The sequence below is a fragment of the Populus alba genome, chromosome 5 (genome assembly GCF_005239225.2).
Source record: "Populus alba chromosome 5, ASM523922v2, whole genome shotgun sequence".
In the NCBI taxonomy this organism is placed as follows: domain Eukaryota; kingdom Viridiplantae; phylum Streptophyta; class Magnoliopsida; order Malpighiales; family Salicaceae; genus Populus; species Populus alba.
The window spans coordinates 2911142-2927857 of NC_133288.1; the positions used below are offsets into that span (position 1 = coordinate 2911142).

General features: G+C 36.9%; 1 protein-coding gene and 1 non-coding gene across 2 annotated transcripts; both read right to left on the reverse strand.

Moving 5' to 3' along the window:
- Nucleotides 1-104: 104 nt before the first annotated feature.
- Nucleotides 105-186, reverse strand: TRNAS-UGA (transfer RNA serine (anticodon UGA)). Its single transcript has one exon. It is a non-coding gene; the product is annotated as a tRNA-Ser (tRNA).
- Nucleotides 187-597: 411 nt separating this feature from the next.
- Nucleotides 598-16160, reverse strand: LOC118051449 (piezo-type mechanosensitive ion channel homolog). The gene is made up of 21 exons (XM_035062101.2): nucleotides 15636-16160; nucleotides 14526-14606; nucleotides 13721-13880; nucleotides 13459-13592; nucleotides 12746-12902; nucleotides 12466-12652; nucleotides 12063-12178; nucleotides 11864-11948; nucleotides 11519-11734; nucleotides 11255-11432; nucleotides 10596-10727; nucleotides 10201-10374; nucleotides 9825-10058; nucleotides 7946-9469; nucleotides 4743-7210; nucleotides 3855-4250; nucleotides 2941-3099; nucleotides 1789-2292; nucleotides 1551-1686; nucleotides 1284-1428; nucleotides 598-1131 (listed from the first exon to the last, which is right to left on the reverse strand). The coding sequence occupies exons 1-21, from the start codon at nucleotides 15682-15684 to the stop codon at nucleotides 996-998; spliced, it is 7371 nt and encodes a 2456-aa protein (XP_034917992.1). The 5' UTR covers nucleotides 15685-16160; the 3' UTR covers nucleotides 598-995.
- Nucleotides 16161-16716: the final 556 nt, after the last annotated feature.

Genomic DNA, 16716 nt, shown 5'->3' on the forward strand with positions numbered 1-16716 from the left:
AAAATAAACATAACAAGAAATATATTATGTATACATAAATATATTTACATGGTGTGTGTATATATATAAATATTTATTTATTTAAAAAGAAGAAGAAAAAAACCCGTCGACAGCAGGGTTCGAACCTGCGCGGGCGAAGCCCAACAGATTTCAAGTCTGTCTCCTTAACCACTCGGACATATCGACCCATTTGTATCTTCTGTATCTTTTCTAATTATATATACAAATATAAATAATATTTTAACAATCCTTCTCCCGCACTCCCCATGAAGGATCAATCTTGAAACTCTAAACACAGGGATGATGTGCTTTCAAGGAGAAGGGTTCTGGAGGAGGAATTTTCTATAGTGTGAAGTTTGTATTCTAAGAATCCATCTCAAGGAAGAGGTGCCTTTTTAACCGGCCAATATTCTGTATTAAATGATTGTGCTGAATCAAGCAGTCTTCTGGAAAGCTTAACATTTTTTCATTATGATGGCCCCTTTTTTTAGGATATTACTCAAAATCTTGAAAAGGTAAGAAAGATTTGCTGGGAGACCTAACTAGTAAGGGTTCTGTCACTTGAAGTAAATGTAACTAGAACAGGACACTGGTACAAGTAGAAATACAGTCCCAAAAATGGAACTCATCGTTTCAGAATGACATAAAATTGTTAGATACAATTTGCTTGATATGAGTTCAAAGTTTGGAATTTCCATTGTCAAGAAAAAATTTCTGTTTTATGAAGCCTAAGAAAACTTACATGGGGCTATATTGGTTCCTATCTTTGGTTGCTCGATAACCTTGCATCAAGAGATGGGGAATCCTCCAGTGAAAGCAAATAAGGCTATAAAATGTAGTGAGCTCCTTCCATTTGATTAGCAGACAAGCAGCATTGCCAGAAGAATCAAAATCCATCTGCAGTTTTTCCTGGTCTCTCAGTCAAGTTAGTGAGAAATTTCAGCATTTCAGGTTGGCGTGGTTGCAGGTGACTTGATATTGCACCTTCTGAAGACCTAGTCGGGCTTGGTGTATTCAAGCAACATATGTGGAGACCGATAAATTTTCACCAGTGTCCAATAAAGAACCTCTTCAACTTCAAGCTCACCCTCTGCTCTTGCTGCATAAATATCCTCACATATCGCCATCAACCTGGTACAACACCAGGACAAAGCATGTAATATGATTCTTGGAAAAGGGTTAGAACATGCAAACAACATTATATAAACAACGACACAGTCATACGGTTACTATATATAGAGGGTGGAATGAATAAATGTCCACAACAGACAAAGCTCGCTTACCTGTCGCAAGAAGGAAGATTCTCGAAGGGTATTCTCATTCTTAGGTCAGCACACTGCAGTCTGATAAAACGGCCAACTGCAAGCACGAAGGTAATGTAGAGACCCCAGATACTGAACTTGCTTAGTGTTTCACCAAGAATGCCCTCTGAAGAAATACCAGAATTCATGTTAATCTTTTAGGGACTGGTGGAACTCCTACAATCATAGGCAGAGAGTTTCTAAATACATATAAAAGCTGTGGTGGTCACACTCTTAATAAGTACTTACGTGGTGTTTCCTCGGATACAATAATAGCCATAGGTCCTCCAAACTGGCCACATCCAGATGAAAAATCAATATCATGGAAAGACCACCATTCTGGATTCCCACGATTAAGAACAAGATCCCCGCTGACAAGATCTACCTGTGTACATAGAAGGTCAACTTCTGTTTTCACCATTTTTCATCATAGCTGATTTACGTATTCATTGACATCAGGTTGGAAAAATGGAAATAGCTGACATACCGACCGTTCGAGCAACCGCACTTCACCAGATCCAGTGACACGAAAGTATCTTGGATAAACATTAAATATTCTGAAGCTATTGGTAGTGCCATTTAGCACTGCCATTACATCTGAGTACGCTGGAAGGTCCTCATCTTGAACAATTAATTCATATCTCACGACTTCCTTTCCTTTAGGCCGATCTCTTGTTAATTGCCAGGAAAAGATGATGTCCATGTTCGATCTAAGAGATCTCATATATCTGGTCTGGACCACCGGGGGGACATGCCACAATGTGCTAGCATCAGCTTGGCAGCATATTAATTGGATGTCTTTCTCATTATATTCACTTAGATAGCCTTGTGGATCCAAATCATGATGTGAATCAAGTTCATCCCACGAGATCTTTTCACACAAAGTTGTCTCAAATAATGTAAGTCTTCCACTAAGTGTCTTTATATCAATGTGAATGCTTGCATCTTTGATAGGGTTAGCAATGTTAGTGGGGTTACCACTGCTGTACATCTGCCCAGAAAATGTATGCCTCAGAATTTATAAAAATGACAACTTACGAACCTGAAGTCACCATTGCCAACATGCAGTGGAAGATATAAAAACCAATGATTCTTGTTTGCCAACAAAAAAATAAGATATCTAGAAGCATGCTGTTATGTAATAAGATTTAAGACAATGTAATGCTGTTTGAAGGATGGTGCTCAACTGTCTCTTCTGTCTCTTCTGGAGCTCACAGGAGGAGAAAAGATCAGGGCATTTGAGAAAGCAGAGCCGCAACATGCAGATTTTCTTTCTGGATTTTTGTTAATTATTGTCTTAATCTTCTTTCAGATAACGATGATATTTCTGGCTATTTCTAAAAAATCTCTATTATGCTTGTTTGTTGATTCTTGGTATTTTCCAGGTATACTGCTTCTGCAGCGGGGTTATGCTCTTGGTATCTTTTTCTGTGTTTTGCCAAAGGATTCTCTAATGAAAATGCTCACTCATCTAATATAGCCAGTATTAAAACTTCATCCTTGACAACTTCATAATTTCAAGGTACAGACCCTTGTGTTTTATCTGAATTATTTGTTTTGCAGAACCAACAGATTACAAAATAGACTGTGCTTAGACTGTCAAAAAGAATTGGAACCAGAAAGCATACGAGATTCTTACCAAAATAGGAGTCCATATAACACACAGCAATACAAAAAATAAGCATATCCCATTGCAGAATTTTGTCCTCTTCGGTTGCTTCTCTCCTTGTCGGTGTTTTGCTCTATTCAGAACCGCATCACATTTGACAAGAAACAAGCTTGCATGAATATCCTCTAACTAAAAAACAAAGTGCTAAAATTAGATTCAGGGGAAAGAGATTATGTAGCATATGTGCTCAAATGACAAATGCGATGAAAAAAAGTAAACAATAAAGCAGAAGTAGCGATCAAGTAAACAGTGACACCCACCACAGTGTAGGTAGTGATACAGATACTCATTCAAATATAGAAAGGTGGACAAGTACAGTGCAATTCAGTTGTTGCAAACACATATTGTAGAACTAACTCGAGAAGCATATAAAGGAATGCGTAGAAAAGTGGATAGTACAGAAATAAAAAGATAGAACAATGAAAAGGAAGTTGCTGCATGGATATTACATCATATGTTGAATACAACAAAGGGGGAATTGGGTGCAGACAATCAGCGTGTAAAGAATGTAACATGTTCAGGAAGATGCTGTGGGTTTACAAAGTTCCATCGGATAGACCTTCATATAAATGAATATGTGAATGTGTAAATAAATGACATGCATGTGTATTTACATTTTCTTAAACCAGGGTATCGCTTTTTCTCCTTTCTAGAGAATCAGAAAGGCAGAGCATGGGAGATGTATGATTTTGGAAATCTAAGGAGGTTATCCATTTTTTAGATACCTTACAAGGAAGATATATTATACTGTTTTGTGCGAAGCATTCTCATGCACATGGAAGGAGAAGATAATAAAAAAACTATAGTGAATAGCTGAAGAATGGGCACCATTCCAAACTCCAGTTATTTGGATAGGCATTGAAAATGATATCAGTAAAGCATACCTTCAACCAGTCATACATGGTCAAGGATGTAGTTGTGCAAGACCAATCAAGAACACATCGTAATTCATAAAGGAATGGCAGAGCACGATAAACTCGAAAGCCCATATGGTTAATTCGTGAGATACTACTTGTCAAAAACTGTCTGTACAAAGTGCTTTCATGTGGAACTCCAAATCGTATTTGTATTGCCTGAAGAGCCAGAGAAACTGCCTTTGTGAGATAGATAGCTCGGAGGGCTAATCTTCCAGCATGCCTATGTTGTGGCTCTGTGTACCAAGCATACTCTGTGACTGAGTATGTGAAGAGAGCAAGATTGAAGAGATAGAAGAGGACTTTTCCGGTGGCAAATGAACAAAGGTATATAACACGATCGAGCACAATTAAGAAAAAGATGACCTGCAAGAAGAAACCATTTGATGTCCTTCAGAAATATATATTGGCACCAAAGATTCATAGGAGAAAAATAACAAGAAACTGAATTCACATTGCCGAGTCTGCTCACAGTATGAAAAAAACACTAGGGGGGAAACTAAATTACAGATTGAACTTTATGTGACAAAATCACTTTGGAAAGAGCATGTGTGTCATTTATCAAAACAAAATGATTTAAGGGCCTGGGGTTCTCACATAAACTTAATCTGCTAATGATGAAAATCGATACATAGTTGTTTCACAAAAATCTGAAAATGATGGATGCCATTGGTTCTGTTGATAGTTCCATGATAGTAATTACACATACATATTCCTCATATTCATGTGTGTCTGTGTACAATGGAGCGACTCTAAATTGACCTCTTCCAACCTTTGATTCTACGTGGAGAATTGATAAAACTGTAACTTCGGATTACACTGCAATATCAACACTGTCTCATAAGGAAAGAGGTTTACCATTAAGATAAAAACAAACTCTTTTGGAAATTGATCTTCAAGCTGATAAACTTCAAGAAATTCACTGTTGTTTTTTATGACTGATTGGTAGAAAATGGCTACCAAGAAGAAGACAGCCAAATCTGCACAAAACACGTAGGCATAAAGATCAATATCTTTTTTCCCTCCGCCAATCACTGATAGTATTGGGTAAGGAAATCTTATTTCCTTAACAATACCAGCGCGTTGAGCTTCTAGAATCTCATAGGCTACATCAGCTGCTGGAGTTAGTGATTTGTAAAGATCCACATTGGTGCATCCTGTCAAGGGAGAGGCACAAAGCACCTCAAAAACAGCCAGAGCAATATTATCATTTTCAGGACTTCTTTCAATGCTTTGGACACGGATATTGCTGACTGAGTGCAAATGATTTTTCTTCTGGCATCTTTTATTATGCATAACCTTGAGCAGCTTGTTTATTCCTGATTTAATTCTCTGTGGCTGAATGCCATCCTCAGGCCACACATCAACTTTCATTGACACTTGTACAAAGTAAGGTGGAGTTTCTGCTCCCAGTGTGAGAGATTTCCAATACCTGAACAGACTTCTAATCAGCCGCTTCAGAACATTTTTAGCAGAAAAAAGCAGCGTTTCTATTCTCATCATGCAACCCTGAACCACCTCTTCCTGGAAATTGTTTCTTCTCTTCTGAGAGCGGGCTTCAGTAATTGTTCTGTCTCTTGCAGTTATGGAGGTTTGTAGGAGAGTAAATAAATAGACCAAAAAGAGAGGCAAGTTGCTGATTACAAAAGATGACAAGATCTTATGCGTAGGAAATCCTAATTCCTGAAGCAAACTAATATTGAAGGTCAATCCACAGTGTTGGATGATGATTTGATATAGATATTGAACAAATATACACATCTCAGTGTAAATCAGCATAATAACCCAGAACATGCTAAGTGGACCCGTATTTACACAGAGTGCGTACAAGAAGAGGACCGCAGGATAAACCATTGACAGTAAACTGAAGTTCCATAGGAATATTAGGACAAAGCAGCAGTAACAAACAATATCATTGTTTGATCTCATTTGCTCCCACATGTAAAGGAGGATCATCTGAATTTGCCGGTATGCAGAAGTAGTCTGCACACTATCAGATTGTGTGGAAAATGCTCGTTCAATAGGTTCAGAACCTATATTCTGATTCTCTATCTCATAGTACACATCACCGTCAGAGGAATCATCACTTGAATCAGGTTCTTCATGTTTTATGTTAAAGAAAGTCACAAGGTTGGAGACAGCCATCTTACCAACAGATTTTGCTTGAGAAACACCATCACTGAACAGATGAACTATTGAGACTAGTGGGTTTGTCTTTACTCGGAACCTTTCTCCATCCCTTTTATGTGAATCCCAGCACTCATAACTAGCAGCTCTATTATTTAACAAAATGACGTCACCAAGAAAATCCATTGAATGATTTCTAGAGTTCACTGCGGATGAGCTTCCAAATCTTTCACTTCTAAGAGACTCATTCATATCAAAAGAATATATTAAATCAGAACTCAAGTTAACTGGTTGCTTCCTAAAATTGATTTCCAGATTCTCTAGGCTGCTATTCCCTGCATCTGTATTTAGAGAACTATTTCTCCTCCGTCTAATGCCTTCATTTTGAATGTCACCACAATTCGCACAAGTATTTAAGCTGTGAAGTTGGGTTTGAAGGTTAAGCATTTCTGATTTCATCTTTTCCACTTGTAAATTACGCAAGCGCTTTTGATCTTCAGATTTACGGATCTGGTGCAATTGTGCAGTTTTCCAAGCGGCCCTCTTTTCTTGCTCATTTATTATGGTATCAATCTGCTCTGCTTCAAGATACCGAGACACATGGTCAAAATCTAGGGCTGCAAACATAAATGACTGTAGTGCTACCAGCATAAATATGATAATCTCAACAAGGGCAGATCTTGAAGTAATTCGGAACCCATAATCATATTTATGAAATCCAACCACCTCACTTATGTAATCGATTGTTTCACAATTCCCCTCGCAGAAGTCCCCAGCAAAAGGGGATTGATACGCAAGAGAAAGAACAATAAGAGCGAAGTTGTACATCCGCAAGAACTTGAAGATTTCATTCTTCCTCTTTAGTATTTCAAGCCTCATACGGAAAAAAACTAAAGCAAAACCAAGATATCCAAGGTGTAGAATATCAAATTCAAGTGTCCCTGTAATTAAAATCAAAGCAAGAACAAGATCCAGCAAGTGGCAATAACTATAAAGCCTCAGGTAGTCAAGAATAGTCCACAAGCATTTTGTTTCAAATGAGAGGTCACTCAGTGATGAATTCTTGTAACGGGACATCATTTGCTGATATGTCTCTAACACTGAGAAACTGGACAAGCGATCAGCTCGAAATTTGAAACATGATAGCATGAAAACCAAATAATAGCTGATGAGCATTCGAGGATCATCGACCAAGGTTCCTGATAAAAAGCACCTTGTTTGTGAATTTCTAACATCTGAGAGAGATGGCTCGATAGACAAAAAAAATAGACAGGATGTTCTGAAGGGATGTATGCATGTGTGTGTGTGTGTGTGTGTGTGTGTGTGTGTGTGTATGAAAGAGTAAAAGTAGAAGAGTGAATTGAAGAGAATGTCCACGGTTTAGCCATAAGATCTGCTCCATGGAAAGAGGCAAGTTTTCTGTATTCCTCTGAAGGACAAGTGGAAGTCAAGTGATACATTTCCTATATGTGGCATCTAAAGACATGGGCTGATTCTGTAAAGTGGTTTCAAGATTTCATAATAAAAGAGACTGATGGGTTGTAAAAAGATAAAAAAAAGAATGACATTAAGTTGATATCGATAAACCAAAAAATCTTTAGCTTAAATATGAAAGGGTAAGATAGGCTTAGTTCCTTCAATGTGAGGCCAGAGAAATGAAATCTAAATTGGCCATAGACAACCAAATCCAAAACAAAGCATTTTAACTAAATGTATCTCTATGGACAGCTAAATAAATTGGAGACTGTTGGAATTTTCTAACAGATCATTGAAACTTTTTGAGAGCTGCAGTAACTACCATTTTCAATATCTATAACGTAAAAGAACGATCGACTTGCTAAAAGTGAAACCCTTGGAATGCACGTTTCTCAAATGCAGTGATGCGAGGAAATATAAAATGATGTGTAAGAAAGTAAGTTTCTGTAATGGGATACCTAGCCAGCATTTTTGGCAATGGTTGAAGTACATATCGGAGCTTCTCCAACAGTCATTGCAAGGCACCTCTACCTCACCTAGGGCATGTTGCTTCCAAGATGTCTGCCAACTTGCCAAGTACTCAAGGGCTGTAACAGAACCAAATAATACCACAAATTTGGGCCACAGTTTTTGGATGATGCCCCGAGGTAGCAGAATGCAAGTAGCAAGTGATGCAACATAGAGCAAAGAGATGAAATTTAGCACGGAAAAGCTGGCAAGAAGTAATGCAATCATGTTAATCTCAAGACCATAGACATTGAACATATTCTCTATCCAAAACTTCAGGAACACTTTTAAAGTAGCAATCTGCATGTGAAGTCTCTCATTTCTCAAGATACGAATCCTCTTTCTATTCAACTTATGGCCACCTCTGGAACTTCCAGAAATGCATAAATATTTTTGTGCGTAGCTTTCAGTGACCCCAGTTCCATAGGATGTAGGATCTGGCCCCTGAGGTACAAAAGTGCTGAGAGATGGCCATGAGTTGCGTCTTGCGTCTTTTCTTTTTTCTAAAAGGACGCTAGCAGCTGTTGATAGCTTACTTTCTGTTGTTCCACTTGAGACCTCTTCTGATGTACCAAACAAAGCACAAGGCTCCTCCACTTTTCCAACATTTCCAAAACTGCGTGGTCTCTTTTCCAACCAACGGAAGACATTGTACTGAAGTATACATGAAGCAATAACCAAAACTTTTCCTCTCAAGCCTGATTCTAGACCTGAGAATGAAGGCTTGTAGAGCCGCAATCCAAGGAAAAGAAACAGAGAAGACTGCTTTTGATCAGAAATTTTTTTGTCCTGGTCAATGAATAACTGGAAAAGATACTCAATCATCACAAGAAGTCCTGAATAAACGATGAACAGTTTTGATGGGCTCCTAGAAGACTTGGGTAAAGTTGAACAAACGACCAAGCCAACAAGATATAGAAAACCAAATACGCTTAAAGGGGACAGAGATGCATAGAAAAGGGAAAGACTTAATATCTTCTCGCTGTGCAAGATCAGAAGACGTTTCACAAATATAAGGGAACCCTTTTTTGGTGCATTAACATAACGCGATTGTGAGTTCTTGCTTTCCCTCCTCTCGTAACTACAAAGTTGCATCACAATCAACACAGCAAGGGACTCCCGTATATTTTCCAAAATGGAAGCTTCTGGTTTATATGCAAAGGCAAAAGAAACATCAACCATCCTGGACAACCATGTACGAAAACTGGAGAAGACACTCAAGCCATAAATGAGAATAAACACCGCAACTGCATAAACTTTCAGTGGTAACCAAAGGCGCTTTTTTGTCTTCCCCACAAGTTGTCTTCCAATCACCCACAATAGAAGGAAGAACAGGTAACCAAAGGAAATAAAATTAGGTCTTACTTGGTACACCGAAAGAAGAATTGTCAGAAAGGCAATGGGGGTTCCACATGATCGATATACTGAAAGAAACTTTTGTCCAATTGCATTGAGAAATGATACTATCTTTTTCTCTGAAGATCAAGAAAAATATATTAAAAACCTGATAGAGTTTTCACAACAGAGGAATTAAAAGGCGTGGTCAAACAGGATCATTTTATAAGTTCTAAAAATTAATAAAGGCAACATGGTAAAATAATCAGAAAAGCTACAGAAATAATCTTTGCACTAGAAACTCGCCATATCATGTCAGAGGTTCTGATGCTAATATTTATTAACATCTCCCTAAGGTTTAAACTTAGTTTTAAGCCTTCTCATCAGTAAAAATAGATGGTAGCCAGTATCAGAAACACTTGCACATTGTTGAATAGTCATAAAGCAAAAACCAAAATCATTTTTAAAAATATTTTGACAATGGATGAGTTATACCATGAGAGGAGTTATTATCGTGGTTCTGTCTGGATCTTGATGTATGAATTGATAACAGAACCGATTTGATTAGACCAGCTCTCAAGATAGTAAGCCCAATTGGAGGGCAAGGAGTATTCTGCATAACTGCTGAAAATGAGGACAGCATTTCAAATCCATGATTATGGATGGTACAAACGCATGCAAGCGCTATGATCTTCAAGAAATCCCCAGTGCTAGTTTGACTAAGAAAACCTACAGCAATTAATGAAAGATAAGATATTTATAAATTGCATCAACAAACAAACACAAATGATTGCTTGCACTCAGAAGGGAGGCAGTACAAAGAAACTCAGATGAGGAGCCTCAATAACAAGTATCAAAATCTACTGTTTACCTAATTGTGAAAGAAGTTCCATAGTAAATGAGAATTTCTGTTTCAAGACTTCTGATATCAGTTTAAGCTGGAGAATGTACAACATTGCGAAATGTGCCTCACATAGAAGAACCAGGGATTGGCGTATCTCTCTGCTGATCGAGTTGCTTAACAGATATATCAGAAAGAAAATCACTGATTCATGAATCAGAAATTGGCAAGGGTGAGTACATTGTCTACTGAGATTGTCAAATCATAACACAATGCACTAAAATATCCAGAAGAATATGATAAATATCGGCGAAACAGTTGGATGTACTCAAGGAATTTCACACCTATGAAGAATGTTTTTCGCATCATGTGAATAGTGAATCGCATAGATACACATATGAATAAGATGCGTTACTTCAACTTACTATATACAGATTGAATGAAGCCTGCTGGTTTCAATGCAATAAGAAATATCAGCAACAGTACTATAGCACGAGAGCTTTTGCGAAGTCCCCATGCTATTGTAGCAACAATCAATACTTTGGTTTCTTCACTCTCTGAAATGTAAATGCAACTGAAATTATGGCCCGCAACCATGGAAATATTCCAAGAATAACTAAACTAAACTGAAAACCATCAACAAGAAATTCGTGAAATTCATAACTTTGAATTCCAATCAACTGTGAAGAAAGACAGAATCAAGTGAACATATCCACATGCTATGCTCTTACCCTTTCTAAACTTCCATGACTTATGATGTGTCAGTGTAGCTACAGTAAGGACCAAGGGGTGGCTATATAATCAAGAAAGAAAGGAAATGGTCCTAGTCCACAAAAAGTTCCCAAGAAATTTGTGTCCCTCTTAACTTTTATTCTTGTATGGTGTGAAACCATTGCTGCTACAGTTTTCTTCTAACAATTATTATTTCGTACTATCTAGGAACCAGGAAGAAACAATGTCAAGTGAAAAGGAAACAACCGTCCTATAAAGGAATCGAAACAGTCCAGCCAAAGTGAATCCATGCAGCTGCAGAAATAAACTAAATTGGTGCAAAGAGTCCAGTAAGACTATTTTCTTTCCTCACCTTCAACTACAAAATCATGATTTGAAAGCTCCCTATCCTCATCTGACAAGTAGAGGAAAACAGAATTGTTCACCAGATTGACCAAAGAAACAAGGACACCAAGACAAAATTGTGCAAGAAGATAAAATCCCGGAATCGGGTAATGCCATAAGCCAATAGTTTCCCAAATTTCCACACCCTGAAAACATGTTCAAAAGATCTTACTACAGTAATCTCTAATGATTGTGAAAATAGGACATAAAGTACGCACTCAATGAAGAATACCTTCCACATTTTCTTATTTAGGACTGTAAATGCCACGTTGAAGATATAGGTGCTGGTGGCCCATAGGAGAATGAAAACAAGCAGCAGACCATTTAATCGGTGCAAGCGGAACAGTGAAGGGAATGCATATAGAATGTAACCAACATAAGCAAGTAGTCCGAATGCACATAAACTTGCAAAATGAAAACTCCAAAATGACAGAGCAAACAAGGAAATCTGTCACGGGTAATACAAAAAGGTATTAAGTAAGGAAACCAACTAAGGAATAGTAGAAACCAGTTGCAAGATGAATTATTTCTGAAAAGAAGATGGAAAAAAAAAGAGAGAGTTAATGCCAAAGCCTACCGGAAAACCATAAGTAAAAAAGTTAACGCTAAAGGTCCGGAAAACTGCTCCTCTCAACAACACATTGGTGTTCCTTGCACCAGATCTAGGATAAAGACGAGGAACAAAGTAAAGCATCAAGTACCATAAAAAAAAATTGTCGAGGCTCAAGCTGAAGCCATACAGAAAGTTCATATCATAAAGCAGCACAGCAAATTACCTCGTTTCAGAAATGAAAAATGAATGCTTAAGGGGAAGCAATCGCTCATTCAAATTGTTTTCTCTTGTTGACATGATGAAATTCATTTCTGTCAGATCACATCTGATCCAGGATAGCTGTTATGGAAAGAATGTCGCTGAATGTTGTGATTAAGGAAATGAAGCACTCCCATATGAACAAGAAAAAGAAACAAGAAATTGTCTTGTGCAGCGCTAAGATATATTTTTGAGTAGATTAAGAGGCATATACTTGTTGCTTTTCTAGCATTCTGCTTCCAAAGAATTCACATGCAATTCCATCATTGCAAATCAGCAGTTACAATAAGTTTGGTCTAAATCATAGAAATCAGATATTATGAAATCTGCTTTTAAATTTATATAAACTTGAAACAAGTCCCGCTCACCATAATGTAGAAAAGTAGAAGTGAAAGACCAGAACAAATTTCTGAAAGCTCTGGTCGTGAAGGTATTTTATAGAGACCAATGAAACCAGCTACACATTCAATTGTCCCAGAAACCTCGATGGGAAGTTGGTATACATACAGCAGGAAAATGTTCAAGCCTGCATACATGAAAAGATACCTCCACCACCTTCAAACCCATACAAGTTAATGTAAATCAGTGAAGCTGACATTTCATTCAAAAGAACAACTAAGATTAGTCAGCTAAGTGTATGAAACTTACTGGAATAGGCCCAGAAAGTTGCTTGTTAGAGACCAGTTGACTAGTCCAATACAGCTACAAATGAAAAATGGTAAAGATGCCCAAGACGGGTGACTAATTCCCACAACCAACTGTACAGCAGGCAGCAATAAGCAGCATAAAACCCTGAGATGAGAACCTTCCAAGGATCAAAAGAAATAATCCAAAATCAACACCTGAGGGCATAGTAATTTAACAAAAGAAGAATAATCTATGCTCAAGCCAATTAATTGTGAATTAAAAATATAGTTGGAGAAATTTATCTGGACATTACAAGCGATTATATGATTGGCCAGAGGATGGAAACTTGCAATTGTTTCAATGATTCAGATGCAATGAATCTGGCAACTCAATAAACTAGGGAAAAGGATTCTCTTCAGACAAACATGTTGATTTTGGACAAGAGAAGTTGTTCTGGAAAATGATTCTATAGTACCTAATTACACAAGGGCTGAAATAAAATAGGAAATCAAATGGAGATTTGGGAGGGGAAGATGAATCAAGTGCTGAAGTTGAAGCATATTTTACTATTTGTTTGCAAACCTGACCACATAAATGCTCAAGAAAAGCTTTGTCTCCAAACTAAATCACTAGAGAACCATAGTGGAAAGATATTTCATAGTTGTGCTTAAAAAGTGAAGATAGAACACATCTCAACTCAGGAAGATTCTATTGCTTAGTCTACAATGACAAACCTATAGTTATCTCTGGAGAATTCCATAGAACCTGATCAAATCTGCTCCTGTGGATTTCAATTACTGCAGCAAAAGCTGCCAATACGTGGATTACCAAAAAATACAGCAGAGATGGAGACCCCCAGGTCTGAACACTGCAACCACAGCATTGCAATAGTAAAGAATATTTGCTTAAGAAGTAACTATGTGTCTTCATGAAACTGCATTGAAGGGGTTCCTACAATGAAAAAGATAAAAAGATGTTTTTGGCATCAGACCTTACCTTCGGAAACCAACTAACTTGACCCACTGAGCATCAGCAACACTCCAATCATCCCCCTTAAGAGCCCAGATAATATGAAATGTTGCACTTGAAAGAATAGCCAGTGAGGAAAGGGTAAGAGTACACCATGGTACAAGGGATTGTCTTCGAGATCGCAAGCCTATTAGCCAATGAGGAAAGTATGACTTAAGAAACATAATACAATTTCCGAGAGGTTGATAATCTTCCTGAGCACATGAAACATAACAATTCACTCAACAAAATGGCAACTTCATATGCAAGAGAGCACACAACCAGGTGCACAAAGTGAATGGAGGACCATTTAGTTTGCACGCCTAAATATACAAAAAGATTGACCCTGGACAAGATAAAATGGAGAAAAAGGATGAAGTAACTTTTCAAAATATAGAATTAGCTTTTACATATATGTGTGTGATGTGCATGCTTGACCAATGTGTCCTGGCATGGACAGACCAGCTGCCATACACAGCCACTTCACAAAATCTAGAGCTGTATGAATGGTAAGTGCAAGGATGTCTTTTAATGCAGATTTAAGAGGAAGAAGATTTGGTAACACCAATATCTTGCAATACCATTGCAATAGAAAAAATCAATATAACAACATAGAAAATGCCTTACTGGCTTTTCATGTGATTGATAACCATTAAAAGCATTCATGGTGCTCAAGCCCTAATCACTTGATCCTCTGGGCTGGACATGGCTTGTCTAACAGGAACAATATGTGATATAACACAACAAGACAACATTGATAATCAAGACAACATATATAACATCAATTGCTTACCGTTTTTTGGTGCACTATGCTGAATGAAAAGAAAGGCTAACAGATCGGCCAGAGATATCAAACTCCAATTGAACAAGGCGGCTGGATGCAATAGGGAAGACAACGAGAGAAAGATTTAGCTGGTAGAATAAGACTGAATTGCGCACCACCAAACCTCTTTGCAGGAGCAGATTACAACACCAAATATATGTAAACTCAATCTCAGTGAAACTTAAAAGACAGGAAATTTACCATTAGAACTGCTTATAGCCCAATTCAGTTGGCAGATTGAAATATCAGTAATTCAATAACTAAAATCTTATCATGCCCATTCAACACATTTGACATCATGGTCTAAGTAGAAAAATCTAACGCAGTTTGATAGTTTATATTTATAATAAAGCCTTCAGTTAAATCAAAATCATTTTATGTCAGATGATCTCTTATTACATCCACTTTCAGCAGATATCAATAAAGGACAAGGTCATCCACTACAAACGAAAAATGTAAGGCTACAAGTAACCCCACTTTGATGGAAACTTCTCCTCTGATTAATGTCATCCTAATTCTTGCTGAATGTATGAAGATAGCTACTTTATTTCTTTATCTCCTTGTATCTAATGTTTCTTCTGAATAAATCAAAACAAAGGCTTAATTGCTTATGCACAAGAACATAACTAGGTTGACAAGATGCACCAGGCATATTAAGGATATTCATGGAGTGCTGAAGCAGAACCATCTTACGGGTTACCCAGTAACACCTAAGCTAATACCTCAAGTACAAAAATAAATCACAAATTATACACATTGGCACCTGACAAGCATGTTAGGCTGCAGAATCCCATAAAAAACAAAAGGTTGCAAACTTTTCCTGCTATTTACATTTCAACCTCACAAAAGCTAATGCCAAAGAGTAAATCCACAAACGAAAAAATTCTCCAAATTTGAAACATTTCACTAGATACGGCACAATGGGTGTTTATATGCTTAACCACTTCAAAATATCTGAATGGCTTTTCCCTTTCAAACATTACATAAATAGAAATCTACCTGCCAAGAGATGAACATGGCAGACTAATGCATGACAATTATCTTAAGAAAGAAGGGATCATGAAAAAAGAATGTGCTAACCTGCCAAGAGCAGCATAGGCAATACAAATCCACTTACGAACCCCCTCATTTTCACCCTACCTTCTCAACAATAAATCCCCAGACCACTCACATTGCATCATTCTTGTCAAATCTTTGATGAAAACAATGAAATCCCAATTGAGTAAAATCCAAAACAAGCCGAAAAGAGCAATCAAAAAGCTGTCCTTGTTAACATAGACAACAAAAAACAATACTTAATGGTTATAACTAGGGGAAATATCAAATGGGATTTCTTGTTGAATCCTAAAGTCCAACAAAATGTTTCCCTTCATTGCCAAAAATCATGTTCACAAGAAGAAAAAAAATGAAAGCTTGAAATTTATTTGATAATTAGGAAGAAATTAAGGTAATGCCGACGAGCAAAAAATGATTTTTAAGGTTTCATTTTTATGGACTCTTGTTTTTCGCTTTCCAAGAAGAAGAAAAAAACTTATGCGTGCGTGTGACATTTGCAGAAAGGCAACACAGTTGTGTTGCCACCTGCCATTTTGGTCATGTTTCCTCAATGATAGGCAACCGAACTCATGCTGTGCAAAGGAAAATGTAGCTGGAATATGAAGATGCTCTCTAAGCCCATGAGTGGAGCCAGTAATTTTTAAGGGAAACTTCATATTTTGTCCCTTTAACTTGTGCATATTCCAATTCTGCTTCTTCTTTTTTATACTTTAAGTTATAATTTAAAAGTTATTTTTTATAAATGATTTATGATAAACATAAGTTAAAATAACTGAGTTAGAAGAATGTTCAGTGAAAATAATTCAAATCATTTTTTTAAAAAAAGAATATATGTAGTGTAAGTTAAAAATATCAACTTTTGGTTAAATCAAATTTTTATTTAATAAACTTTTAATTTAATTAAAAAATATATCTAATGAGATATATTTATGACATTTTCATGACTCAAAAATGAAAAAATAACATAAATTAATTTGCAAAAATCGTATCAAATATAATCTTTAAAACTTCTCAATATTACTCTTATTATAATTCTCAACAAGTATAAGTTACCATTAACGACTAACATCTTCTTTTGTAACTCATTCTTGAACATTTATTTCTA

What these genes read in the sequence shown, in the direction of transcription:
- LOC118051449 (XM_035062101.2), bottom strand. Translation starts at nt 15,684, where the DNA reads ATGAGGGGGTTCGTAAGTGGATTTGTATTGCCTATGCTGCTCTTGGCA. An exon ending in TTCTCCAGAGATAACTATAG is followed by an intron (nt 12,903 to 13,458) that starts GTTTGTCATTGT and finishes GATCCTTGGAAG; the next exon opens with GTTCTCATCTCAGGGTTTTA. An exon ending in AACTTTCTGGGCCTATTCCA is followed by an intron (nt 12,653 to 12,745) that starts GTAAGTTTCATA and finishes ATGGGTTTGAAG; the next exon opens with GTGGTGGAGGTATCTTTTCA.